The sequence below is a fragment of the Neophocaena asiaeorientalis genome, unplaced genomic scaffold (genome assembly GCF_003031525.2).
Source record: "Neophocaena asiaeorientalis asiaeorientalis breed wild unplaced genomic scaffold, Neophocaena_asiaeorientalis_V1.1 scaffold427, whole genome shotgun sequence".
In the NCBI taxonomy this organism is placed as follows: Eukaryota; Metazoa; Chordata; class Mammalia; order Artiodactyla; family Phocoenidae; genus Neophocaena; species Neophocaena asiaeorientalis.
In genome coordinates, this window is record NW_020172280.1 from 5354879 (window position 1) to 5382046 (window position 27168).

Below are 27168 nucleotides of genomic sequence, written 5' to 3' on the forward strand. Positions count from 1 at the left end.
TCAGCATAATGTTTTTAAAGTTCCCCATGTTGTAGCATGGATCAGCAATTCATTTCTTTTGAATGCAGAATAATATTCCATTGTCTGGATATACCACATTTTGTTTATCCATTCATCAGTTGATGGACATTCTGGTTCTTTCTACTTTCTGGCTATTATGAATAATGCTGCTATGAGCACTTATTTACACGTTTTTGTGTGGACATGTGTTTTCATTTTTCTTGGGTATATACCTAGAGATGGAACTGCTGGATCATGTGGTAATGCTCCATTTAGGAGCTCAAACAATTAAACTTTCCTGTTCCTTTTTGTTCCCAGGCAGAAATGGTGCATAGTGCTTTCCAGGCCCAGCGAGCTTTCCTTCTGATGGCCTCTCAGTACCAACAACCCCAAGAGGTAAGAGTGTATCCTGAGAGCCAGGGCTGCCTAGGGAATGGGCAGTGTAAGATAGAAAACAGGGAAGCAACAGAACCAGTTACTGTGAGAGACATCCCGAAAATGAGATGTATAGCACTGCAAGTTCCGTCCCTAATCCAGATCATAGTATGAAACATTTCTTCTGTCTTTATAATCTTACTATGGCCAAACTCATACTGCAACAATCAACATCACCAGTTTAAAAGGTCAATTTATTTATGTCATCTGTATCCTATTCTTTTTACTAGTCTCACAACCATTTTATAATCAAGGAAGTATTTGCTGCTAATTTTTAGTTCATACTTTGTGCTGCTTTGTTTTCAAAAACTGTTCACATCTGTCCTCACCTGTAAATTCTATGTATGAATTTGATTAGTTCCTGTTTAACAAATAGCATTGTTAGGCTCAGTGTGTAATGAATGAAATTATTCATTAAAAAGTAGATCTACTACCAGCATACCTTGTTGAATAAGAAAAAAAATAAGAATTGTTGTTTTGACTAAATATTCTGCATCTGAAGTTTGGTAAGGGCCATATAAATATAAAAGATAATTGAAATATAACACAATAGTTTAAATTTAATAGCTCACTTTAAATTCTAAAACAAACACCTAAAGTTGAAAGAGTTGGGCTGAGAATCCTAGGAAGCTAGGATTTGACTTTCAGAGGGTGAAGCTCGGCTTCATAAAGAACCAAGACCTGGGACCTTACCCGCCCTGGAGCAGTAGGTCCCAGGCCTTCCTGTGCAATGCAACCACCTGGAAAAGTTTTTCTGAATACCAGTGCCTAGATCTCGCTCCAAGAGGTGCTGGTTTAATTGGTCTGAGGAGTGGTCTTGGCCTTAAGAGGTTTATGGATTCCACAGGTGATTCTAACGTGCAGCCAGGGACTTCCCTGGCGGTCCAATGGCTAAGACTCCACATTTCCATTGCAGGGGGCGTGGGTTCCATCCCTGGTTAGGGAACTAAGATCCCACGTGCCGTGCAGTGCAGCCGAAAAAACCAAAAACCAGATAACTTGCAGCCAGAGCTGCCAACCCCCACCCTGATGGATGTATCATTTCCCTCGTGGGAAATGAGGACTTAGCACACAGTCCAGGCAGGCAGGTCTGCAGGGATGGAGATAGTCTGTGTTCCATCGGGGATGCAGTCTCCTCCTTGGCTTTCTCAATCCCTGACTTTTTTCTCTTTGCAAAAGAGAACAGTGAAACTAGGAAATCACAATGTGATACAGCCTTAGCCTACCCTTTCTGTGATTGAAGTGAGAGCAGAGGTGGCTTCATTGCATCATTGAGTCTCAGATGGAGGAAAGAACCATTACTTTCCTGGCCGGTGCTCCACTCAATCCCTTTTCTAAGCACAGAACAAGAGGGCTCTCCATTGGCCGTGCACATAAAAGTCACTCATTAAATACTGGATGATAAAGTGAGTGACTGAACAAGTGAATGAATATACTGGGACTGTGGCATCCCCAAATAAGCCATAGTCAGACATAATGTGTGACTTCACATGGCTATGCAGATTCTTGGGTGTAATATCTGGAGTTGCCCCTTCTTACTCTACCGCATTCTTGATGAAAGGGAGAGGAATGGATGTTTCAGGAGACTCATATCCAGGAAAGGCATTCGTTGGAAATGTTCCCTATAGCACTTATCACAGTACTCCAAGAGTAATAAGCCCCAGAAGATCAGTAGGCAAAATAGAAGGCAATTTTTTTGATGCCCACCTCCCTTTCTGTGCCCTCCCTCTTAACCCAGAGCACTGTCCTAGTTGCTTCCACTCAATAGAAAAGCAGTCCACCAGGCCTAGACATTCCCAGTGTGCATTCTAGAAGATACATCATAAAGATTGTCATAAAACAGATTGTATCTTCTCATAGGAACAATGTTATAATTGTCCATGCCTTCCTCTCTTCTTTCAGGAGAATACTAACTCCTGTAATTTTAACTCTCATTGATATATGATAGTGGTCCCCAAACTTCAGCGTGTATGAGAATCGCCTGCAGGGTTGTTAAGACACAGATTGCTGGGCCCCACTTACAGGGCCTCTGATTCAGTAGGTCCTGGTTGAGGCCCAAGAATCTACATTTCTGAAAAGTTCCCATGTGATGGTGATGCTGCTAGGCCAGGGACTACACCCTAAGAGCCTGTGGTGTGTGGATGGCTCTCAAAGTTAGCCTCTAGCTGCCTCTAGATGACTACTTCTCAAACTCTGATCTTCATCTGAATCACCTGGAGATCTTGTTAAAGTGCAGCGTCTGAGTCAGTACATCTAGGATGCGGCCCAGGAGTCTACAGTTTTAACAAGCTCTGGGTGATGCTAATGCTACTGGTCTGTTGCTACATTTTGAGCAGCGAGACAGGCGTCCCCACCTGAAATCCCCACCAGCACAAAATCCCTTCATAGTCAAATAGCAAACTCATGTTCTTTTCTCCTAGCATGTCTATATCAAAGCAGGCTGTGTTACGCTACGTTAACAAACATTTCCAAAATTTTAGTGACTTATAAGAGCAGAGGTTTATCTCTTGCTCACCCTACATTCCTATGTATGTATGAAAGTAAGGTGACTTACTTTCTAGAGGATGTTATTAAACAATTACTCATGCAATTATTTACTTAGAGTTATAATAGGGCTCTGAGAGAAAATGGTAGAAAATGAATCTTTAAAAGGAATATCAGGCATTGGGAAGGGAAGATATTTTAGGGTAAGAGGACTTCCCAAGGGGTACCTCCCATCATGCTAATGAAGGTGACCACTTATGCTGCGGAAGCATAAGGCAAGGCCAAACCAACATGAGTCACCTGTGGTCTGCGGGTTGTGTGTGTTAGATGCCCAGACTGGGGCTGAGCACCTGGCCAGCTGGAAGCTAGCAACCTCTTAGAACATCTTTGAATCCACAGTGATGCAAGCATGCAATTAATCAGTCAACAAATATTTATCAAGTGCTTATTATGGGCCAGGCCCCCTAGGAGATGGGGCAGGGCTTAGGAAAACACATAGAGAGTATTAGATGGGAAGAGACCTTAGAAGGCATCTCTTGCAGCAATCTCAATTTAAAGATGAATCAGAAGAGGTTCAGAGAGAGGGTAACTGGTTTGCTCACTAGTCCCAAAGCTGGTGAATTGCCCCCCAGAACTCTCAGCCAGCATGCTTCACCACTACACAGCTGTCTCCAGCGCTCTTCACTGTTGCTTTAAGCCAGAGTGTCAGCCTTCAAAGAGATTAAATTTTGTAGAGGGTCACCATCAAAATGTAAAAGTATTTTATATTTACCAATTATAAGCAAACAGCCAATCAAGCAAGGTAAACCATTAGTACTACCGAAATTCGGGGAAGTAGGGATCTTGCAGACAAGGGTGATCAGGAAAGGCATCATGGAGGAGATAAAATGACAGTCAGAGAGCAGTAATGCAAGTGCTTCTGATGTAATTACACTAATATTAATAAAGTGGTGAATTTACTTAGCACAGACTCAAAAAAATATTTTCCTGGATTAAATATGTTTGGGAAAATCCCATATTCTGTTCACTGAAGAAGCATGTAAAATATTATTATTTAAACCTACATTTTCCCAGACTTATTTGACCATGGAGGCTTTTTGTAGAGGGACATCTGTTCATGTCCTGTGGAAGGCTGGTGTACATTTCTTTTAAGTTGTTCTAAATGCTCGATGGTCATTGCTTTTGGTAGATTCTAACTATTAGCAGGGATTCTAAGACCAACTCCAAGAGTCCCACGGCCTAACGTACATAAATGCCCAGTATAATCCTCTCCCCTTGAGTGTAGGAATGAGCTGTGAATTTATGGGATATCGATCCTTTGATTAGGTTTATGATCAGGGTGATGGGATAGTCACTCCAGTGATTATGTAAGGTCACATAAGACAGTCATTGTGGCTGTAGAGAGATTCTCCTGCTGGCCTTGAACACATGAGCTACCACATTGTAAGAGGGCAGCCTCTAGAAGCTAAGAGGGACCCTCTGCTGACAGCCAGCAGTAAAACAGAGACTTCAGTCCCACAAGTGTAAGAAATCAAATTCTGCCAATGACTGTGTGCACTTTGAAGGGGACCCAAAGCTCCAGATAGAAATGTAGCCTTGCCGACACCTTGATCGCAGCCCTGTGAGACCCTGAGCGGAGAATATAGCTTCACCTTGCCCAGAAGCTGTGAGATGGTAAATGTATATTGTTTTAAGCCACTAAGTTTGTGGTAATTCATTATGCACAAATAGAAAACTCATCCAGATTGCCTTGATTCCCTCCTCCTTGCCAGACTCTAAAACAGTTAATTGGTTTTAAAAATAAGGCTGTGAGCCACAGATCAAAATGTGAAGCCACCCTACCGTTTGCTTCTTCTTCCCTGTCCCCCACCCCCATTCCTCCACCTTCACTCCTCCATTTATTCTGGAAGAAGATAAGAGATTTGCCTACAGCCCTGGTTGACAATGATGACGATCCAATTTCAAATTTCCTTTCTCATTTTGGACTAAGAAACACGTTTCTTATATTCTCTATTATGAAGGGTTTCAAATTTTTCAACCTTGACCTGTAGGAAAAAATGTATTTTATTTCATCACCCAGTTTCTCAAAACAACAGTTATCCTTATCATGTACAGTTCATTATGATGTATTTCATCTAGTCCATTCTATTGCTCTGTTCTTTTCTTCATTTTTAAAGACAGTTCATGACCCACTGAATTGATTTCATGATGTATTAATGGGTCATCACATCTTGCACTTTGAAAGCACCCCTCTCATATCACAGACATATTACAACGCTCATGATATAGATCAACTTACAAAACATGTGCAGAACATGCTTTTCTTCTCTCCCCTTGTTGTAATTTATAAAAATGATCTTTGGGCAAAAGATTGTTCTAGTCCTTACATTATCTTTGTTAAGAATTTTAGTGACAATTTAAAAATCCTATTTGTGTGCAGAATTTTTCAAGGGACCCGGGCACACTCAACTCTTCATTTACTTTTATACCAGTTGGATCTAGGGAAAATAGGATATTTCTAATTCACAAGCATGAAAAGTGAAGTTCAGTGACACATTACTGACCTGGCCATGGGATCTAGACCTGGGCCCATTACTTTACTTGCCATCCAAAGTTCTTTTCACACTACACATAAAAAGAACTGCACTGCACAGTCATTTATAGGAGTTACATGGCCAAATAAAACTGTAGAAAGTGTTTAGTTAACTAGGAGAGGGGAAATGATTTCTCTTGGCATTGAGGCATCTCATATCACCAGGGAGAGATCTGAAAGATAATCTTTAATCATCTCTACCATGAGTGGCCCCCAAATTTTAGCCTGAACTGAAAATGTAACTTCTACTGGACCAGTGCTTCTGAAGCCCTGGATGGGCATCACCCCCCAGGAAGGCTATCGCCAGGGGTTTGGGGAGGTCTTCCACCTGGACCCCACCACCTCTAGCCCTGGTTAATTTCGGACAGGTAGGAAGCACCGGTGTGGTGGAGAACCACATCTGTTGTGCCGTAAGTCAGAAGGCATTGCCTTCCTTCCTACGCACACTTTCCATATTTTCTCCAACATGCCTTACGCTGCTAAGACCGGACAATGAAATTGTGTGTGTGTATGTGTGTTTGCATGGAATTAATGTGTACCGGTTTCTGACTAAAGGGAAGTTTAGTTTCCAACTAAAGGGAAGATAATTTATGGTCATTGACTGGTCTGTGGATTTTATTCTATTAAAAAAACTGGAAGTCTGAGTTTTTTATTCCTCCAGAAGTGAGAGAAAGAGTTTCTACTACCCCTCCCTCTCCTTTTCTGTCTTTATTTGGGCTTGCATTTTAAAAGGAAATAGTGCCTTCCTGTGCTTGGAGCAAGAATCTAAAACATTTTTTGTCCTTTCATTGTCTAAACAGTCTGAGAAATTAGAAGGGAAAGGAAGATGAGAGACTCCTTCTGTCCATTCCTCCATCTAGTGATATGCGTGCCCCAACACGGTGCTCTGTTCAGAGCACTCAGTAAGGATTTTCTAAGGCATGGGGCAGTCATCCAATATGTTGATAATTTATTGATCCTAAACTAAGCAAGAAAGCCTAGTAAAAAAAAAAAGAAAGAAAGCAAGCCTAGTAGCGTTAACCTTAGGACTTGAGCTAATTACGTCGGTACACTGGTAGATCCAGATTACTCATGGGTTTATGCCCATATGTTTGAGATTTTCATAAAACGTATTAATTTATGGGGATGGTTAAGAGGAGAGACTCTGGACTTGGGCCTACGTGGATCTGAGTCCCAGATCTTCTGCTCATTAGCTCTGCTAATCCAAATGCAAGAAAAACAAATTCATTGGTGTCTCCTACATTTGAGAATCTTTTCTCTTTTTCCGGGTGACTACTGACAAACTAATCTGGTAAAGTCCACAAGACATTCCCACTGAGTCACTCTAACCTAACCAACTTGTCAAGTTACTCACTTAGGAGAAGGCAGTTGAACTCTCTTTGCCCATGTTTCCTTATTTTGTCCCTTCCTTCCTTCTTTCCTTCCTTCCTTCAGCATGCAGGATCTTAGTTCCCCAACCAGGGGTTGAACCCATGCCCCCTGCAGTGGAAGCACAGAGCCTTAACTACTGGACTGCCAGGGAAGTCCCTCCTTATTTTTAAATAGGGTGAATAGTTCCTATCTCACAGAGTTATTGTGAGGATTGAATGAGAAAAAGCATGCAAGGGTCAGGTGACTGAGTAGGGGAATTCAGTATTAGGGCAGTCCAACTGCTTTAGGAAAAAGTCCCTAATTCTCAATGACTGAACATTGTAGACATTTTTTTTCTTGCTCACCTAAGGTCTTCTCTGGTGTTTTTGGTTGACAGTTTTCCATATGGTCATTCAGGGAGCCAGGCTTCCTCTGTCTTTCAGCCCCTACCTGGCTCTAAGTCCTCAGCCATTGAATTGGGAAAGAGAACACAGAATCATTCCTGGGAAGGTTTTATGGGTCAGACCTGGAAGTGGCATGTGTCACCTCTACTTTCATTCAGTCTCTTGGACATTCCTAGCTGCAAGGGAGGTGGCAAATTTAATCAATCTGTACGCTGGGAAGGAGGAATTCACAGATTTGTTGAGCATGTCACCAATCTGCCAGAGTGGGTAACTTGGCTTGACTAAAATGAAGTCTTTCTCAGTGGAAATACCTTTCTAAACACTCAAGTGGGTTTTCCAGGCTAATCCCCAAGTTCCCATCCAGAGAAAGACAAGAAAACTTTCAAATCTAGCTGTTGAATTTATTTTTATTGTTTTTGGGTATATATAGAGAGATAGAGATGCATGTATATAGATATCTCAGAGTTTCCTTTAATTAGAATGAGTTCATCCTTTTTTGCCTCTGTAATGTTTTACCATAGGGTGTAAATTATTGTCCCATATTTTAAAATGCCAAGCAAAGTAGTCATGTGACTTTGATCTCAGAGCATGCCTTGGGTAAATTAGGTTGTGCTAGTGGCAGGTCTGGAAATTGTAAAGGAATAGCAAACGAATGAACAAAGCCAAACTCCTAAGTGTTCCTTAAGTCTGTGCCCAGAAAATGTCACAGTGTAGCTCAGTCAGGATTGCTGAATCTTCTTGAAAGATTTGGCCATGATTAGTGCTGCCAAGTTCTCTTGTTAGGGGACATATGACAGGTAACATAATGCAATAAAATAACTCTGGCCCTAGTGTAAAATGAAACACCTACTTTAAAAGATTGCCTTAAAGCTTTTTGTCGTCATACAAAGCTATCAAGAAAATATTCTGTTGAGTAACTGCTATTAATTATATGTGCTGAGTGAGTATTTTTAATGGATTTTTAAATATGTAATTTTACATTTATCTGGAAAACAGGAAAATAAAACTGCAAGAAAAATTAACAGGTTTTCATCTTTTGTGTCATGCTCAGTTATGTTTTCATTTAACAGTGGTATTTCCCAGTGGACAGAATTTCAAAAAGGAGTAGCACTTTAGAATCTAACCAGTGACTCACTTTATGGCCTTTTCCAAATTAACTCTATATTTTCACTTCATAAATATGTATAAGTTTTGACTCATTAATATTGCTCAATGGGTGGTTCTCTTCATTACCAACCCAAAAGCACTCAAAGGCAATATACGCTTTAAATTTCTAGAGAAGAGATAGGCTTAAACCCAACTGAAACATCTGCTCAAATACAATCTATGAAGAGCAGGTAAAAACTGGTTACATACGGATACCTACAGGATTGAATTTTTTGTAACCAGCAGCTTCCTGAGTAGCATTTCATGTTACAGTTGGAGAAGTGAGGCGAAAAGAAGCCTTTGCTTTTCATATGAGCCTTCCTAGGGCCAGAACATTACCTTGGTAATTACATGCTGGCTCCTTGTGAAGGCTGGTGTAGATGCTGGTTGATGAAGAATAAAGCACGGGGGAAGGAAGGAGAGGAAGAGGTTTGTGTGATATCATCAGGGTCTGCTTGAGTTGACAGCCTGAAGCTACCCAGTCAGGGCTGAATCCCAACAGGAAAGCTAATCATTAGTTTATCAGAATGCAGAGAGGAGGATAATCAGAAAAGAGGGTAATTCTGTCATTCTTCTGCCAGACTGTTTGCTTTAGCAACATAAAGCTGTGAATGAGCTCGTGAGCTGTGACCATGGGTTAGTAGCTTTATAGGTATTTAGAAACCCAGGACTGTGGAGGCAGAAGGGATTTGCTAAGACCCTGTCCTGTTGGACATCACTCATGGTGACTTTTTTTTTTAATCTGATAAGGCACATTTGCTCATTTCTCTTTGTGTAAGACATGAATTAGATAATGAATGGCTTCCCAAAGGAAGTGAGGTGGTTATCACACACAGGGGATTTGGGGGATTATCTAAGGGGGTAAAGGTTAATAAAGAAGGATAATATCCTTTGTTTTATCAACTATTTCATACTAAGTTTGTTACAATTCCAGACTGCCTTGATGGCAAATTCTACATAAAGGTTAGAACTACGTATATGTCTAGGGAATTTTTCATACTTCATTTAGTCAAGTGTTGGGATCACTTTGTATTTTTAATAAAATGATTTTCAACTATTTCTCATTCTCCACTGTGAAGCTTCATATTTGCTTGCTAGACACTATAAATCTGATATTTCAAAATTGGTAGGGTTACATGTTTTTCTCTTGCGGCCTGATTCAAAAATTAATTGTAAAAGTGGTCATTGACGTCGTTCAACAAATCTTTTTAAAAGCCATACATATTTTGGCCTTTGGATTTGGTACTTGTTCATCATTTCAGTAGGCTTAATGTGAGTCCTCTTTGCAAGACATAGCTTCTATCATCTGTACAAAGCTGTATATGCGAAAATAGCAAACAGGGAGAAGGTAATTCCAGCTGACATTCCAGTCTGGATCCGCTGTCATAAATTACTTAGCAGAGGGCATGGTCCGTTACTTTTTATGGTCATGTTCTATATTTGTATGTGCTGTGGGTCGGATCACATGACAGAAGCATCATTTGATATTAGTGTTTATGTGCACCAACTAGTGAGGGCTGGATTTAAGCTTCACTGTGCAGCACTTTTAATTTGTATACTTAGCTCTTAATTGAAAATGCAGACACTCCCCTAAGTACTAAAACTACAAATAATCCAGAATAAATTTTACATAATTGTTTTTAGGAGAAGACAAACTACTGCATATCCTAACTAATTGAAATGCACTATGCCTTCCAGAGATTTTAAAACGTATATTTTGAACATGAACAAGTCAACATCGCCAGAATAATAAAGACCCATACTCACCACTTTACATCATCCAACCCCTCCCCTAAGTGGAACAAGAGAGTGTCTTACTGCTGATGGCAATTTCTTTTAATGAAGATACATTTCCCAAACTAATTGAGAAAAGAAAACACATATGTGCCTTTCCCCCTCTCTGCCTTCCCCATTGCTTTTCCCACTGCAGCTGAAAATTTAGGTTTCTAGCAGCAAACACCTAGAGAATGGACGATTACTTCTTTTCATAAACTAAACAGGAAAAAAGAATGTCCGGTTTTGGTGGACTAACTGCTGTGAGCATTAGTGTTTCTATTTCTGGAGTCGCTTATTAGATAAATTTCCCTGTTAAGGAGTGACTTCAGATCTTTGTTATACCCTGTTCACCTTACATACTCCAGCCTTCTTTAATTTCCTCAACTCAATTTATTTCTGGGGGCTTTTTTTTTTTTTTAACCAAACATTTATTGGATCCCTCCTATATAGCAGTCACAGCATTTGGCATTTCTACATCTATCATTACCTCATTTGTATGAGAACATACTTTGGAAAAATAGGGTCTGGGTGATGTTATTTGTCATGATTCATATATTCCTGCACTTATCTTCGTTATTACTGCCCTCAGGCTACCACCACGACCACCATTCGAACTTTCCCACCCACTCTCCTCTCTTAAGGAACATATTCAGTATGCCTTCTGACGGTCTCTTTATATCTTTGAACGTCCTCAGCACCTTTATGGTAGTTTCTGTCAAAACAAAAGTAACTTGTTTATTTTAGAAACATTCCACTGTTATTTTTTGTGCATGTTTTCCATCCCCTCAACAAGATTCTAAGAGCTTCAAGGAGCTTTATAGTTGATGTGTCTTTGCTTTTCATTGTGGTCTTAACTATATTTTATTTGATATCAAGTTTGATAAAAAGACAAGCTCTGGCTCCTGACACTTTTGGTTGGTTTGAGGGATAAAAGCTGTGTTAATAGATTCCAGTGGCACAGGAAGGGAACAGAGGAACAGAGTGAAATGATATTTTTATTTAGTGATACTGTTATCTTTTACCAAAAAAAAAAAAAAGGAACTTGATATTTGGAGGTATGTTTGATACAGATTGAGATATCAATTGAGGTTATAACTGCTAAAATGTAAGTCACGGATCAGTCACATAGAATTAGCCTTGAAAATGTATTCCTTACAGGGGAATTTGGGAAAGGGAAGGTTAGAGGAAGAACAAGTGGTGTGGGTTAGTAAGGCATTTCATTTCAAGGATGCCGTTTCTCTTATGTACACTTTCACAAAACGAGTGCCTCTGAGGCTACCACAGAATGTTTCATTTTTGAATGTGTGGAGCGAATGACAAGAAATGATCACAGCCAGATTTGGGTGATAGATGTAGCTCAAGCCTTCAGTGATGTTAGAATATAGGTTTTGGGAAGAGTGTGCTGACTAAATTCACATGGGCTGTGGAGATCCAGCTGGCCTGATACTTAAATGCTGTTGGAAAAATGTTCCAATTAGATGGTTTCTTCCCTATACGGAGTTTTCATGTAGATTGTGAAGAATGGTACTTTCTTGAGGCGGTGAAATTGTGGTGAGTGTCCACCATCAGCCCTCTGAAGCTGGTAATTTCACAGTTAGAACCACAGCGACTGCGGTGCAGAACTTCAGGCTTTCTTCTGCCTTCGTCCACTTGGGTTCTCTATATAGGAGAATGGGCAGCACATCACCCAAATCAGATTTCAGTGATTCAAGCAACAGGAGTACCATCATTTTCTTTGGCTGGATATCCTGTGGTTGAATGTGTTCAGGATTCCTCCTGGAAAGTCATAAATTGAATTCTGTTTTCCCACAGGAATAGGGATATAATTTGAAACTTCATGTTTTACCAACCCGACAGCAAATGAAGCACAGACAGAGCAAACTACACATCATAAAAACCAAGATACAGCTAAAACATTATAATTATTTAAAACGGGGAAATGTGGCTCCATGTCCTGTAAAGTGGTTATAAATGTGCTGTTCACTTTAATTGTGAGTCCCTAATGAATTTTAACTGCATATGCCACACATAAAAAATCTATATTATAACTTACCAATCTGAAACTGACGATGGCTGTAGTGAATATTCATCAATAGTAATTTTACTTGACTTTTTTAGAATTTGAAGGATCTTTTTGTAGAGATGTACTGGATGATCCATTATCTTCGAAATATTTTTTGTGGGAAAATGAGAACACTTGCCTCTTTTCCTCTTTTGACAGGATTTCTCTGGTCTAGACAGAGACATTCAGAATCATTCTGTAATTCTCTAATACTGTACCTGAGATTGAATCATCCGTTTCAAAAATAACAACCAAAGGATCACAGCATTCAGAGATCTTATCAAGGAGTGTGTTTGGGATGGGACTCTTTCTTCTGTTCGTCCCAGTCAACTTTTCTTTGTTGTTATTTGAAGGTATATTTGGTACGGATTGAGGTATCCCTCTTTGCTGAGTCAGAGAAGAGCAATGGGAGGAAGGAGGGCAAAGAAGGATAATCATATCCCCCCCCCCTTTTTTTTTGTTTTTGCGGTACGCGGGCCTCTCACTGTTGTGGCCTCTCCTGCTGCGGAGCACAGGCTCCGGACGCACAGGCTCAGCGGCCATGGCTCACGGGCCCAGCCACTCCGCGGCACGTGGCATCTTCCCGGACTGGGGCACAAACCCGTGTCCCCTCCATCGGCAGGCGGACTCTCAACCACTGCGCCACCAGGGAAGCCCCATATCCCCTTTTTTATCAGTTAGAAGGGAGGGAGGAGGTTTTAAGCCAGGCATGTGGCCGTGCACCTGGGAGCTTTCTAGCACATGGCCTCTCTAAACCACTCTGCTCTTGTTTTCTTCTTCGAGTCTTTGTCCATCATTTGTAGCCCCCAAGGCCCGGAAAGTGTTAGAAAGTAGGTGTTAATTAGTAAGAAGGCAGCAATAAAGGAGTGAAGCTGTAAAATACAGGGCTGCCCGTGCTGTTACAAGACGTCATCAAACCACTTTCATTTCCTTTGACTTGTTATTAATATCTTTATTTCGAGTCAGGTTACCCTAAACTTCGTTGTTTTCCCTGGATCGATTGACTCCTTAAGCTCTTCGGTTGTCCCTGGCACTGCATTAATTGCTCATTGACTTAGGTTGTGAGTAATCCCTTCAATTACTGCCAGTCAGTACCAGGGAGGGATTAATATAATAGAATGTGATTATTCAGTACTTCTGAGCGATGAACACCCAGCCCTGTGTCCAGTGCCCATTGTAGGTGCTCAATAAGAGACGGAGTGAATTAACCATCTAAAACCGACAGAACCCCAGACATTCAGGATGGTTAAGCCCTTCTCCCCAGATCACTTATTAAATGAATATCTGGGAACCTTCTCTTACCTTTGTGTTTGTGGAAACAGACAGTACGTGGAAAGTCAACCCCAATCACTTTTTACAGTGAGAGAATCTCAGGGAGTCTGGAAGAGCAGAGTCTTCTCTCCGTACTTATGGGATAAATGTTCTCACAGAAAGGAGATTCATACTCAACAAGACCATAGGAAGACCTTAGCATAACTGTCTCCTGGCCTATGGGTTGGTTATAAAAACATATATTATTATTCCCACATAGATAAGGAATAAAGCACAGAAGGATTACTCATTTGGTATCCCTCAATAAGAGCGAAAGAGATTGAAAGCCAAGGTTTTCCAATCTGATTATGAATATATCACCTCAATCTCTCTTTCATTTGGCTTTTTGGTTCCTTTTTATTTTCTTAAAACGCTAATTAAATTGTGTTATTCCTACCTGAACATCAAGATAGCTGGCTTATAAGATCTCCCAATTTGTGGGTGTCACCACAGATTTCACCACTGAGCTTTTTATTGCTCTGAAGTGTTTTGAGTAGTTTTAATCTTGTTTGGTTTTTTCTGTGTGGGACACTTACTTTACTAATGATGGGTCTTCAAGATGGATTTAGCTCATTTAAAAAGAGTAGTTTTGCTGAAATTTCTATGACCTGCTCATTTTCTTGAGTCTTCAAACAGGATGAACATTGTTCCATTTTGTCCCTGGTCTTTGTTTTGTTTTGTTTTTTAAAAAATGAGTTTAAGAAATTCTAAAGGAAATAACGTAAGGAACATTATGCTCGAATGACATATTATTTCACACCCTCCTCAGTTCTATGTCAAAGTATTTTTTCTGTTTTTCACGTAGAACATAATTAAATATTCACATTTTTTCATATCAACAATATCCATATAGTTATAATTTTAATAGACATACTGTATTCCATAATTATGTATGACATGATTTGATTGGGCATTCATCTATTTTTGAGTTACTTTCAGTTAATCATAAATTCTTATGATCCATATCTTAATTTTTTATTCTATTCTCGAAAAAATTTTAACCTGTACATGTAAAACATTATTTGTCTTAATAGAGCAGAATGAGTAGAGAGTTGCATCAAACAATAATCAGTCTTTATAAAGAACAAACCACCTCCAATGTCCTCTGCTAAGCTTAGGGAGAAATCCTGAAGAGCTGGGGTGGAAGAATAGTTTCAAGAGGTGAAATTCTAAAAGAAATTTAAGGTACAGGGGTTGGGCCATGGCTTGCCTCTTTTATTGATACTATTTATAAGAAAAAAAGTTTCTACCTGTATGATATTGCTTAAATGGAATTCAGTTAATACTGTTTTTCTAATATTTGTGAATATTGTATTATATGTGTATGTTTATTAAATGTGACTGTCTCCCTTATGTGATAGATTTTGGTGCAAGACCTGTTTTTATTGAAAAGAAAATATTTTCAACTCTGCCATTTAGGTTGTCTCATATACCTGTTAGTTTCTCCTTAACTACTGCAATTTCCATTTTTGTCTCTATTCTTTGTTCAGCTTTATTTCTGTGCTTTGCTCAGGCATGTCTTGAACAGTGTTTGTTATGCAATTACTAGTTTTATTTCTTCTTGCAATTTCCTCACTTTTCTCATATGTATTTTTTTATGTTGCTTGGGACATAAAGAGTTACTATTTTAGATAGAGTGTGTCTATTGCAATCCAATAGTGATCCCTCACTGCATTTTATTCAGGATCCTTTTTTTAATCTGATCGCATTATAAGTATCCTTGTTTGTTTGACCTCCTTCTGATTTCTTTGGAAACTTATCTAATCAATCATTCCCTTCTTTCTCTCCCTACTGACTCCTTCTGCTTAATCTGCAAACCAAATCAAGTTTCTCTCTCCTTTAAAAACACAAACAAGCAAGAATGGCTTCCTTGACCACCTACACCATCTCTTTCTTCCCCTTTACTGCCATACATCTCAAGAAGACTCTGTCCTCTCTCTCTGTCACTTCCCTGTCACTGTTCCGTCTCCTGTCATCTGTCTTCGCTCCTTATCATTTTACCAGAAAAGACTTTCCCATTGCCATGGTATCTTCCTAATTGACCTCATTCCATTCAGCCTCCTTGAAGAATTTTTATCAATGACCGTCACTCTCCTCAAAGTTTTTCCTTCCCGTGGGAATGAACTTTATTCTTTCTAAGTTCTCTGTTTCATTTAATTTCTTTCTCTGACTTCTCTTCTTTCCTCTACCGTTTAAATGTATATATTCCTTCAAGATTTCACTCTTTATCAGCCGAAGAGGACTTTCTCAAACATAGTCTCTCCCTGGTCAATTTCATCAATGTCCATGGTGGTATCAATCACCCCTATGCTAATGGTGCCAACTGTCCATCTCCAGACTCCAGGCCTTACTCCTTAGCCCTGGGTCTGGATTAACCCTTAGTGAGCCTCAAATGGACTTTATTTGGAGACACACTGACACTTCATCCAAACTCTGTTCTCCTTCCTGGTTCTTTCTCTCAATTGTTGGAACCCCAAACCACCCCGTCACCTGAGCTAGAAACTCTTAAGTCCTTCTGACTTCTCCTTGTCCTTCACCCCTCATGTCTAACCAATCTCTGAGTCCTGACAGCACCCTGACCATGAGAATCTATGGGATCTAAAACCTTTGCTTCATTCCCAGGGCCCTAATGCAGAAAAAAGGAAAGGGTGAGAGAGAAGAAAGGAAGAAGGAAGGAAGGAAGGAAAAAAGAAAGAAAGAAGAGGGAAGGAAGGAGAGGAGAATGAAGGAAGGGATAAAAGAAAGTGGGAAAAAGAAGGAAGGAGAGAGACAGAAGAGAAGAGAGAAAGAAAGGGAGAAGATAGACAAAGATCACCTGCTTTTTAAATTTTTTAAGTAAAGATATTACAAGCATGCTTTTTTTAAAAAAAACTAAAATAAAGAAAAGACATAAGAAGAAGAAAAAATCCCACCACTCACTGAAAAACACTATAGGTTTAGCCTCTTACAACTGGTCTCTCTGCCTCAAAGCTCTCTCTCTCCTCCGATCTGTTCCCCATTCCCTCATCATAGGTACTGTTACAAAACAAAGTGAACGAACAGAAAACAAAATTAATCTGGAATCCTGCCATTGTTTCCCATGGCCTGTGCAATCAATTCTATAGACTCCATAGGATGACATTCAAGGCCCTTTGCAATGTATTGTTTCTGCATCTGAATCCTCTCCCCAGAACTCCTCCCTGACAACAAATCCAGTATCCCCGTCACGCTGGAGGACCAAAGTTCTGGGAACATGTATGCTTTCATGCCTATGCATGAGCAAAGGAATGATGGGCCTGAAATGTCCATCCTTCTCTTCCTACTCCATACTTTTGTCATTCTAATAGATATATTCCATAATTTGATTAGCTATGCTTGGAAACACCGAGAGCTGCTGTCTTCAAGAGCTCAAGGTCTAATGAGGGCCAAAGATAAATCTAAATGGGGTACATTGTAATAAATGCTGAGCTGATGGGGGCTCCGAGGTAGCAGTCATGAACACTGCCTGCAGGTTGGGGAAGTTGGAGACAGAGTCACAGAGACGGGACCCCTTGAACCAAGTCTTGCAAGACAAGTAGGATTCAAGTATGTGAAATTTCATCTAACAAATGGAAAAGCCCAGGTATCTCTGCTGTTGTATGTAAGTGGGTTAAATCTTGGACAGTTCTCTCCTATCCTATCTATCAAAATGATGTGGTGCTAAATTTATTTTTTTTAAACAACAGATTATTGAATTTTATTTTTTAATTTAGCCAATTACTTTTTTGTTTTAATAATCAAGTTTAGGCTGTATACACTTACTCTTTGATTCGTTATTTGTCCTTAAGCCCAAGTAAACTTATCTTTAGTGTAGTCATTTACTGATTTCTCTTTTCATTTCTGTGTTTTCTGTGGTGGATTTTACACTCTTTATTTCTTTTCGAACTAGGCCAAAAGATAACCTTAAGTGTCCTATTTCTTAACATTTTAACATTAATGTATTTCAGAAAAAAATTTAATTGCTTCTATTTATTTCTATTATTAACGAAATAAACTTCGATTCCCTTTCAGGAAACAAAAGCAGTCTTGTGTTTCCCTTCTATTCATTCTGTGTAGTTATTATCTGAGATCCTTTTGAGGTTCTGTTAATACCCAATAGCTATAAGAATTTATTTGCTAATTTACCGTTTTCATTATTAATGAAAGGATTATTAATTAATCCTTGCTTAATATTCTAATTCATTTGTTTCTCAAAGAGGTCTTGAAATCTCCTACAGTGACATAATGGGTGTGAGATTTTGTGACCCACTGTTTGTATTTTTAATTGGCCAGTTATTTTAAGTCCTCTAAGCCTTTTTTTAATTTTTTAAAATAAATTTATATATTTATTTTGGTTTTTTTGGCTGCATTGGGTCTTTGGTGCTGTGCACGGCCTTTCTCTAGCTGCAGTGAGCAGGGACTACTCTTCGTGGTGGTGCGCGGGCTTCTCATTGCGGTGGCTTCTCTTGCTGTGGAGAACAGGCTCTAGATTCATGGGCTTCGGTAGTTGAGACGCGGGCTCGTTAGTTGTGGCTCGCGGGCTCTAGAGTGCAGGCTCAGTAGTTGTGGGACATGGGCTTAGTTGCTCCACCACATGTGGGATCTTCCCGGACCAGGGCTCGAACCCATGTCCCCTGCATTGGCACGCAGATTCTTAACCACTGCGCCACCAGGGAAGTTCCAAGTCCTCTAAGTCTTAGTACATTCTCCTCTGCCTTCAAAGAGTAAGGTGACCCTGGTCAAGTACTTTCTTTTGGCTTTGTCATAGTTTCTCCACCCATCCCACTTCTCCTCCAAAGTCTGAGGAGGGAAATCTAATTGCATTATTATCCTTATATCATCAAATTCCAACTTCCCTTATTTGTGATAGCTTTAAATCTTTGCCTTTGTCTTTTTTTTTAAGTGGTAGAAAAGAATGTGAAGGGAAATTCAGACATGGGAAATCATCCACCACTGAGTAGATTTATCTGGGTTCTCATGATGTCTGTGCCAAAGTTCTGTTTCCATTCAGTAAATTTTCTGCTATCTCTGTTCCTAACTTTGTGCTCATCACAATCCTTTCCTGACTCCATTGGATTCCTACTCTTCAAAGCCCGAGATTCTTTATCCTATTTCCTAGGTGTATTCGTCTGCTAGGGCTGCCGTAACAAAATACCATAGACTGAGTGACTTAAATAACAGAAATTTATTGCCTCACAGTCTTAAAGCCTGGGATTCCAAAATTGAAGTGTTGGCAGGTCCATGCTCCTTCTGAAGTCTCCATGGAATGATCTTTTCCAGGCCTCTCTCCTAGCTTCTGGTGATTTGCTCGCAATCTCCTGTACCTTTGTCAACACATCACCCTGACTGCTGTCTTCGTGTTCACATGGCATTCTTCTGGTGTGTGTGTCTCTGAGTCCAAATTTCCCCTTTTCATAAGGACACCAGTCATAATGGATTAGGGATCCACCCTACTCCAGTATGACCTCATCTTACCTAATGACATCTATAACACCCCTCTTTCCATATAAGGTTACATTCTGAGGTGCTTGGTCTTAGGACTTTCAACATACGGATTTGGGGGAGACATAATTCAGTGGTTAATACTAGGTGTGTCAAGTACTCTTCCAATATTATTATCTGTGTAATGCAGCCATAATTTGGGCCAGTTGTTTGAGCATATCATGGTAACACTAACCATCTGTGCTTCACCAAGTCTCCTCTTTGTGTTTTTATTCCTTTATAATATTTGCAAGTTGTGCTCAGCTTCATATCACTCCATATTCCTCTGTAGCCATAACTATTTCTTCTGTCTCTCTTTGGAAGCTGTTGTTATTAGCTCATTCAGATGTGTTTGGGTGGATAGTCCCAGGTTCACATGGCTTTGCTCATTCCCTTTTAAGTTGCAAAACTGTTACATAGGACTCATGCTGTTAACTGGGGATTTTATTTGTTTGACTTATTTATTGTTTATGGAGTTTATCATATGTGTTTGTTGTATCTCGTTGTTTCTCTTTTTCAGGTCATTTTATTGGCAAGGGGGTTACCATCCCCCAAATTCCTTCTCAGGAGTCCAAGGTATATAACATACAGCTCTTTTCTTTAATTCTTTCTTTCCCTCCATTATTTCTTTTCTAATTCTTACAGACAGTTCTGTGAGAATCTTTGTGACTTCCTAAGATATCACGTGCACACATGTCAGTGTGAAGGACATTGTTGGTGTGCAGGTGGCCACACTCCAAGGAGACATAATCAGCAGTTGACTAGCCCTACAGGGTGCTGAGAGGGTAAGGTGCTGACAAAAGATCCAGTTTGACTGGGATTCATTATTACAATGGGATGGAGATGGGCTTAGGCACATGTGCCAGAGAACCAAATACTAGCCCATAAAGGGAAGGGGTGAAAGGATGGAAATTCAAACCTGCATGGAGCCCCAGGACCCCTCAAAATAGCATTATCACATGTCCAGCTCCCACCACTGGACCACAGAGCCCATAGGAAGGCTGGCCTTAAAGGCAGTTTAGAGATCTTTCCCTGGTATTGCCAGCAGTGTCATTTTCACATCAAGAACCACCAGCCCGGGCTTCCCTGGTGGCGCAGTGGTTGAGAGTCCGCCTGCCGATGCAGGGGACACGGGTTCGTGCCCTGGTCCGGGAGGATCCCTCATGCTGGGCCCGTGAGCCATGGCCGCTGAGCCTGTGTGTCCGGAGCTTGTGCTCCGCAACGGGAGAGGCCACAACAGTGAGAGGCCCACATACCGCAAAAAAAAAAAGAACCACCAGCCCCTTGTTCAGTGATGAGAAAAGTAGACCATCCTCATAAACTAGGTACAAGAGGACCCTGAAAAAAAAACAGAGGAGTGTGCCCTAGAAAATAGCCCTATAGGTTGTCTGTTGTGTCTCTCCTATATATCTTCTGGACACATGCAGGTCACTTCTATTTGGAGTTATGTAAGTCCAATGGGAAGAGGGGTCCCAGCAAGCGTGGTGGGAAAAACGAATCCATTCCCACGCCTGTGTCCTTGGGAGTGTGTCATCTGCTAGTCTGAGATCAGAACCATTTTTGCAGACCAAAATCGAAGATGATTGATTCCATTCGTTTTCTTTCCAGAACTCTTCCCTGACAGTGAGGATGTTTATGGGTAGGGAAAGGTAGAAAAGAATCATTTCTATACCACTTTGATGAGTCGGCTTCTGTGTATTCAGTACTTAGATGCTCCTCCCCTCAGGCAAGCCCTTGGAATGAGCTCCCCTGTCGTGAATTGTTGGAACCCACAGCCTGGCTCAAATGACCAAGGGATGCCTCTTTGTCAAACACACGCTGTGCATCTGGCGGCATCGCCGGGGTAACCTGATAGGGCTCACAATTTTAATTTTAACCAAAAATACATCTGCCGGGTTCATTTCAGCTGACAGGATAAATATCGTGTTTCTTTACCAGCTTGTAAACACCTTGCTTTTCATCTCAATCTAACATGTTTCCCTGGTGTTTTACAGATAGAAAAATCAAGTCGGAGCCATATGGGACTGAGCATGTGTGTTGTGTTTGTCAAGTGTGGGGGTAACTTTATATGGAACTGGGTCCCGTGCAAGCAACACATATGCACCTGACCAGGAGGTGTGGGTGTGGCGGCACCATAGAATTGTCTAGAATAAGAAAACCCCATAGGAAGTATGTTTTTGAGACCACTCAGCAGCTGCCTATGGACAGCTGGAGTTGTCCCTGTACAGATGAAGGATGGAGTGTGTCATTTTCTTGGGATCCACATCCCGTTGCTTCTCTTGACCCAAACTATTCTTAACCAAAGGTGGTTTTCTTTCACTGCCTTTGAAAAATCATTCTTTATGATTTTCTACTGTGAAGATTCTTCGGAATGAATCCAAAATGCAAGGCACAAATGCTGGTTCCAATTTCTCTACTCACAATAATAGTGCCAATAGAGAAGGGACAGTACTTGTTTTGTGAAGTTGGGGGAGTTCAATGGAGAAATCATTTGAGATAAGTAGACTGGCATATAGAAATAATTAAATAGATTTCCCAGTTCTGGGTTTTCCCCCCAATCCTAATTTAAATGGCACAAGTACTGATGACATTTTGTGTGAATATCTATGAGGGACCTTTTAATTTAAGGATCTCAGAATTCTTTGATCACCTATTAATTTTCACAGTGTCACGCTAGAGCGCATGGGTAATAATGTTATACTCCATCTACAGATGGAGAGATCAAAGCTCGCAGATGTTCAGTTACAGAACTTGCCAGAGACCTGCAGTGATCAGCTAGGCTCTTTCCAGCCCAGAGCACAAGCCTCTGGTTCCCAGTGCCACCCAGCTTTCCCCAGCCAGACTCAGTAACCAATGATACTCTGACCCAACAGAGCAAGTGTGCAGGTTCTAAGAATCAGGTCTAGGGCTAGCCCTGGGATACCATGGGAATGCTGGGTTTGGACCTCACCCTCTCAGCACCCTTTTCCTGCAGGGCAAGCTCCTACCTCCCATCCACTCCTCCTTCTTTCTTGTTCAGGGGGCCTTATTGCTCTTGCTTGACTTCCACTGACTCTGGAAGAGGGTCAAATGATAACTAAAGGGGTTGTTAACTATTAATAAGGTCACAGTTTTCCAAAAAGTATATGCATTTTGAAAGGAAAATCTGAACGGCAGCCAGGTCTTCCCAGCCTTACCACGTTTTCCGTTTCAAATGCTGTTCGAAGTCGCCTTGAAACTACACTTGCATGCAGGCTCTGCCAGGCCTCCACATAGTGCAGGGGCTTCTGAGGATGAGGAGGGAGGACGTGCATGTTCCCACCATCCACAGAGCCAGCGTGCTGTGAAAGCTTGAAAACCTGAACATCCCTTATATCTGGCAGACTCCTATGTTTGTGGCCAAATATGTTCTAAGAACCAATATAACAGAAAAATCCTACAAAATGATGGGAAGTAAAACTCCAGGAATTTGTGAGTGTTGATAATTTAAAATTTTCAAGAGAATAATACCGAGAATACACAACTTATAATATTTAAGCATGCCCAGGGCATCATAAAAAGACTATAGGATTGCTTCTTATAAAAGAGCCCCAGATACCATCACGTGGGATCATTATAGCCTAGGGATTTGAAAACACTTGCTCTTACTGACTGTGACCATAGCCCAAAGGCCAGCTGAGGTCACTCTTCCCCTGAAGGTTCAGGTAAGATGTGTGTGAATTCTCACTCTGCGTCCTGTGGAAATAAATCCCGGGACACCTGGAAGTCCTTGTGTGGCGTGTTCTCGTGGTCGCCTCTGGTTTCCAGGATGAGCTTCTGTGGATGGTATGGCCATCTCTGTTCTGCTTGTGGAATCCTGTGGTTTTCCTGGACTTCATTAGCAGAAGGCAGTTGCCATTTTAAATAGCATCCTCCAGACAAGGAGCCTTGGAATCATCCTCCGTGTGTCCCTCTGCCAGCAGTTTTCATACTCCCCTCCTTCATCAGCTCAGCACTTGGTTGATGAGTGCCTACTAAGTGTCAGGTGCTTGAGATACAGCAGAGAAGAAACAGGTCCGTGCTTGTCCTACGTTCCTTTAGATCCGTCCCCATCTCCCGGTAGCCCTTGCCACTGCCCGCCTCAGCCCCTCGTCAAACCCTGTCAATGCCCCCTACCTAACTGGCCTGACTGCCTCTGCTTGGTGCTTCCCTCTGCACCTCACTCTGACTCTCTCCTCCCTCCCAGACTAGTTAGTCTTACCTTCTTTGCTTACAGTCCTGCCAGGGCTCTTTAGTGAAATCCACATTCCGCAGCATTGCAGGTGGGGCCCCAAGAGCCCTTTCCTGTCTGTCTTGACAGCCTCACCACCCAGAACACCAGCACAGGATTTGTATTCCACGGCATCCAAGAAAATTTGTTCTTTTCTGCACACCCTGACTTTTTTATGCCTCTGTGCTTTTTGGGGGAGGGGAGATACTTTTGTCTACGGTTCTGTCAGCCTGGAATGCCCCTTCCCCTCACAATTCTGCTCATCCTTAAAGATGAGCAAACATGGCCCCCCTGGATTGTCCCACCTGATGCCCAGCCCCCTCAGACCAGCCCCTCCCCCAGCCCTCCCGAGACTCGGTCGCACAGCACCCCCGGCCACTGACCATGTGTTCACATGCCTGTCTCCTACATCTTGAGCAGCACAGTGCCAGGAATGTAGTCACTGTGAGAAGTAATAGTGATTGTTCAGTGAATGCTACACCCTGTTATTTAAAAAAATTCAGGTTACAAGCCAACATTAATTCCAGAGAGAAACTATTAAGCCCGCCTAAACCTCAGTTTCCTCTGCTGAACAATGGAGACAGTAATACTTCATTTCAAAGTCATTGCAAGAATTAGCATCCATCCTGGTAGAAACCGTCGTATCAGTCACATCGTGGCATCTCACTGAAGAGTGATTTGTGTGAGTCACTCAAGTGTGCACTTTGAGTTGCCACAGTTGACCTCACATTATACCCTCCAGAAGTGTAGGGAGGAAGGGGGTCAGTGAATACGGAGCACCTGTTGCTTGACACCTGTGAGGCGGATACTATTCAGTCGGTTAATAAGGGGCAGAATCAAGACTAGAACCCAGGAATGACCCTGTGCCCAGGTGTGCTGTGCTACCTCTTATGCCAGAGGGTGTGCCCCCGCCATGAAGACATTCTGTTACTAGAAGGTGACACGTCTTTTGCTTGTGGCCCACTCGTACAAACATAGAGAAAGCCTAGAAACTGATATTAATTCCAGAATTTATGAAACTGATGACCCACAAGAGAAACTGCCTTTAAACGAATCAGCAACACAATATCTACTATTCAGTACCGGTGCCATCCGGCAACAGTGTGAAAGTTCTCGGAGTCCAGCATGGTGTCCACACCTCAGGTGATGTGGGTGTGCCTGACGTTGATTTGGGGCAGCCTCTCCCAAGGACTGTCCCTCGGTGCCCCAGAGATTGTCAGAGCTCCCCCTCTGTGCTCCAGCTGATCTAGTATATACCAGGAGCATGTGGGTAAATGGCCTGGGATTCTCAAGAAGAGGAGACCTAAGTTTCCATTGTAGGCTCGCACTTTTGACTGTGTATCATGGGCACTCTGCTCTCAGTTCTTTTATCCATTATGATGTTAAAGCAGTAATTCCATTTTGTTGGCTGTCAACGGCATATCGTTTCTTCAGCATCTGTGGTCAGTAAAATGTTCAAATAATTATGAAAATAATAGAAGCTCCCATTTCTAGGCTTCTGTTGTATCAGATGTTATGCACACGTGATCTTATTTGGCCATCATCATAACCTCACAGATGAGTATTACTCCTTTTTTCTCCAACCCTCTCCAGTCCCCAACAAGGGTCCTCCTGCCTGGTGTCACTCACGCCAATAGAGTGAGGCCGAGTGTGGTTCACAAGCAAAGGAAAGCTTTACTCTTGGATCAAAGAGTAGAGAGGTGCGCACACGTGTTAGGGTTCTCGGCGGGAAGGGGACAGAGTTCGCCCTGCTCGTGGCTCTAGATCCCAATGCAGACGCAACATCTCAGCTCGCGGCCCCGAGATGAGGTGTCCGCACAACCGTCTCACACCAAGAACTCGGGTCTGCACACAGCACCCTGTGAGCAAGTGAAGCTAGACTAAGCACAAAGGGAAAAAAAGGTTAGACTTTATTTTATTACCCAGATTCTATTTTTATTACCCGGGAATTATTAATGGGTTTTGCCGGTGACACTTTCATAGGCATCCTCTCTGGGGATCAGAGAGGGGCGTTAGCCCCAACTCACATGAAAGATGTGGTTTAAACCCAGGTGTGTTCTACTCCAAAGTCAATTATGCCTGTTTTTTCATTATGCCTAAGAATATCAGCTTTGAGAGCCAAACATACCCAGGTGGAAATCCCTGTTCTGGCCAGATGATCTTAATCAAATCACTAAGTATTTTTTGACGTTGTTCCTTCATTCATAAAACAGGAATAATGATGCCAATCTTTCCAAGGTTTTGTGATGTTTAAATAACATATAGACTACAAAGTACAGTGTCTGATATATAGTAGCCAATCAGTAATTCATTTCCTCCCTCCCCTTGAAACTGAGTCTCAGATGATACTCACCCCAAAGGGCTCGTGCAGACTTTTGTGGGGTTCCTAACATGGCCTGCTGATGAGGACCAAATCCCATTGGCTTAACTCCAGCCTGTCTCTATGTTTCCTCTGGGAAGAACGTTCAGTGTACCAGGAGGAAGGAAAGAGTTTGGCCTTTCGGCCTCTCCTTTGCAGAATTATATTTTGTACTTTGCAATGCTAACGTGTGATGCTTCAAAGGTACAGCTTAGATATTCAGAGAAATCTTCTAAAACCAACTATGGAAAATGTTTATATATTTTACCTCTCTGAAACTTACCAACTTCTCTTAAGATGTTAGCCAATGTATTCATATTTTAATTTTTTGTTTTGGGGTCACCATAAAAAAACAAGGAACTGGTGATATTTCGTAAAGTAACTCTATGGGCTGGATAACAGAAGGACCCAGAGCTGACAAAAGATGCCTAAAATAAAAAACTAAATTGGTAAGACATCATGGTGATCAAATGGGGACTTGAAACTGCAGCTGCTGGCTTTTATTCTGTAATTCTAATCAGCAGCAAGCATATTTTCCTCTATCATGTGCCAAGGTCAAGAGTGTCTGGAATTGAAAGTGAACTATATGTAGCCTGTGAGTGGCTGAATTCAGGTGAGACAGCTGGGGGGAAAAGCAACTTTTATCCCCTTCTAGTTCCTGTTTTGCCCTCATGGATGCTCCGTATTCCACTCTGATCAGCTGCTAGCATGTGACAGACAGGCTAGATCAAACAGAATGAACCAAATGATCCGTCAAATATTGCAGCCAGCCAAAAATTCTATTTCAGCCTTTTTACATTAATTAAAAACTCCACAGCACCCCGATCCCTTTTTCCTGTTCTGCTTTTTTCGTAGTATGATGTATTTATTATGTGTATTGTTTGCTCTCTGTTCCCTGCTTGTAAACCCTACAGGAGAGGTCTTTCTTTTCTCACTGATATGTTCCATATACCTAGGATTATACCTGGCATATAATAGGTGCTCAATAAACATTTTAACAGATTATAGGAACAAAAAAAAAGCATGATGAGGTTGGAGTAAGTGGACACCAAGCCAAAAAAAAAAGTTTATGAAGGAAAACAAGAGGAGGATGTAAAAGAAAATGTCTCATAATTTTGTTCACTTATGAATAAAAAAATACCCATCAAAACAGGATAAAATATTGCCATCTTAGGTAGATAAGTTTATTTCTGCTACCCAGATCACAGATCACATCTGATTTCTCAGAAGGTTCATTTTTATTTATCACTTAAACATTAATTTGTTTATTCACTCACCTGTTACATGACAAGCATTGTATTTGGCATCAAAATGCAAGCTAGGTCACCAACATACAGTCATATAACATGATTGGGTCTACCCCAAATCAACTGTATTAAACAGTGTGTCTCCATCCATTACCTCAATTAGTTAAAATATGGTACAAATAAAGCCAGGTCCACAGATTTGATATCTCCACGGGCCAGCTAGTCTCAGGATAGAATGAGCAATCAGCCTGGCAAATTCACAAAAATGATTTTACCGCCAACCACAGAATAAACT

At 41.3% G+C, this 27168-nt stretch overlaps 1 protein-coding gene across 4 annotated transcripts in view; it reads left to right on the plus strand.

Annotated features, from left to right (window-relative positions):
• Nucleotides 1–27168, plus strand: part of CAP2 (cyclase associated actin cytoskeleton regulatory protein 2) — a 127554-nt gene that overhangs the window by 48583 nt on the left and 51803 nt on the right. For 3 of the 4 annotated variants that reach the window (XM_024763899.1, XM_024763907.1, XM_024763883.1), the window contains exon 4: nt 319–396. The exons of the other annotated variant lie outside the window; for it this stretch is intronic. In XM_024763899.1, coding sequence (XP_024619667.1) covers nt 319–396 — 78 coding nt within the window. The remainder of the gene's footprint in view (nt 1–318; nt 397–27168) is intronic. 4 annotated transcript variants of the gene reach the window in all.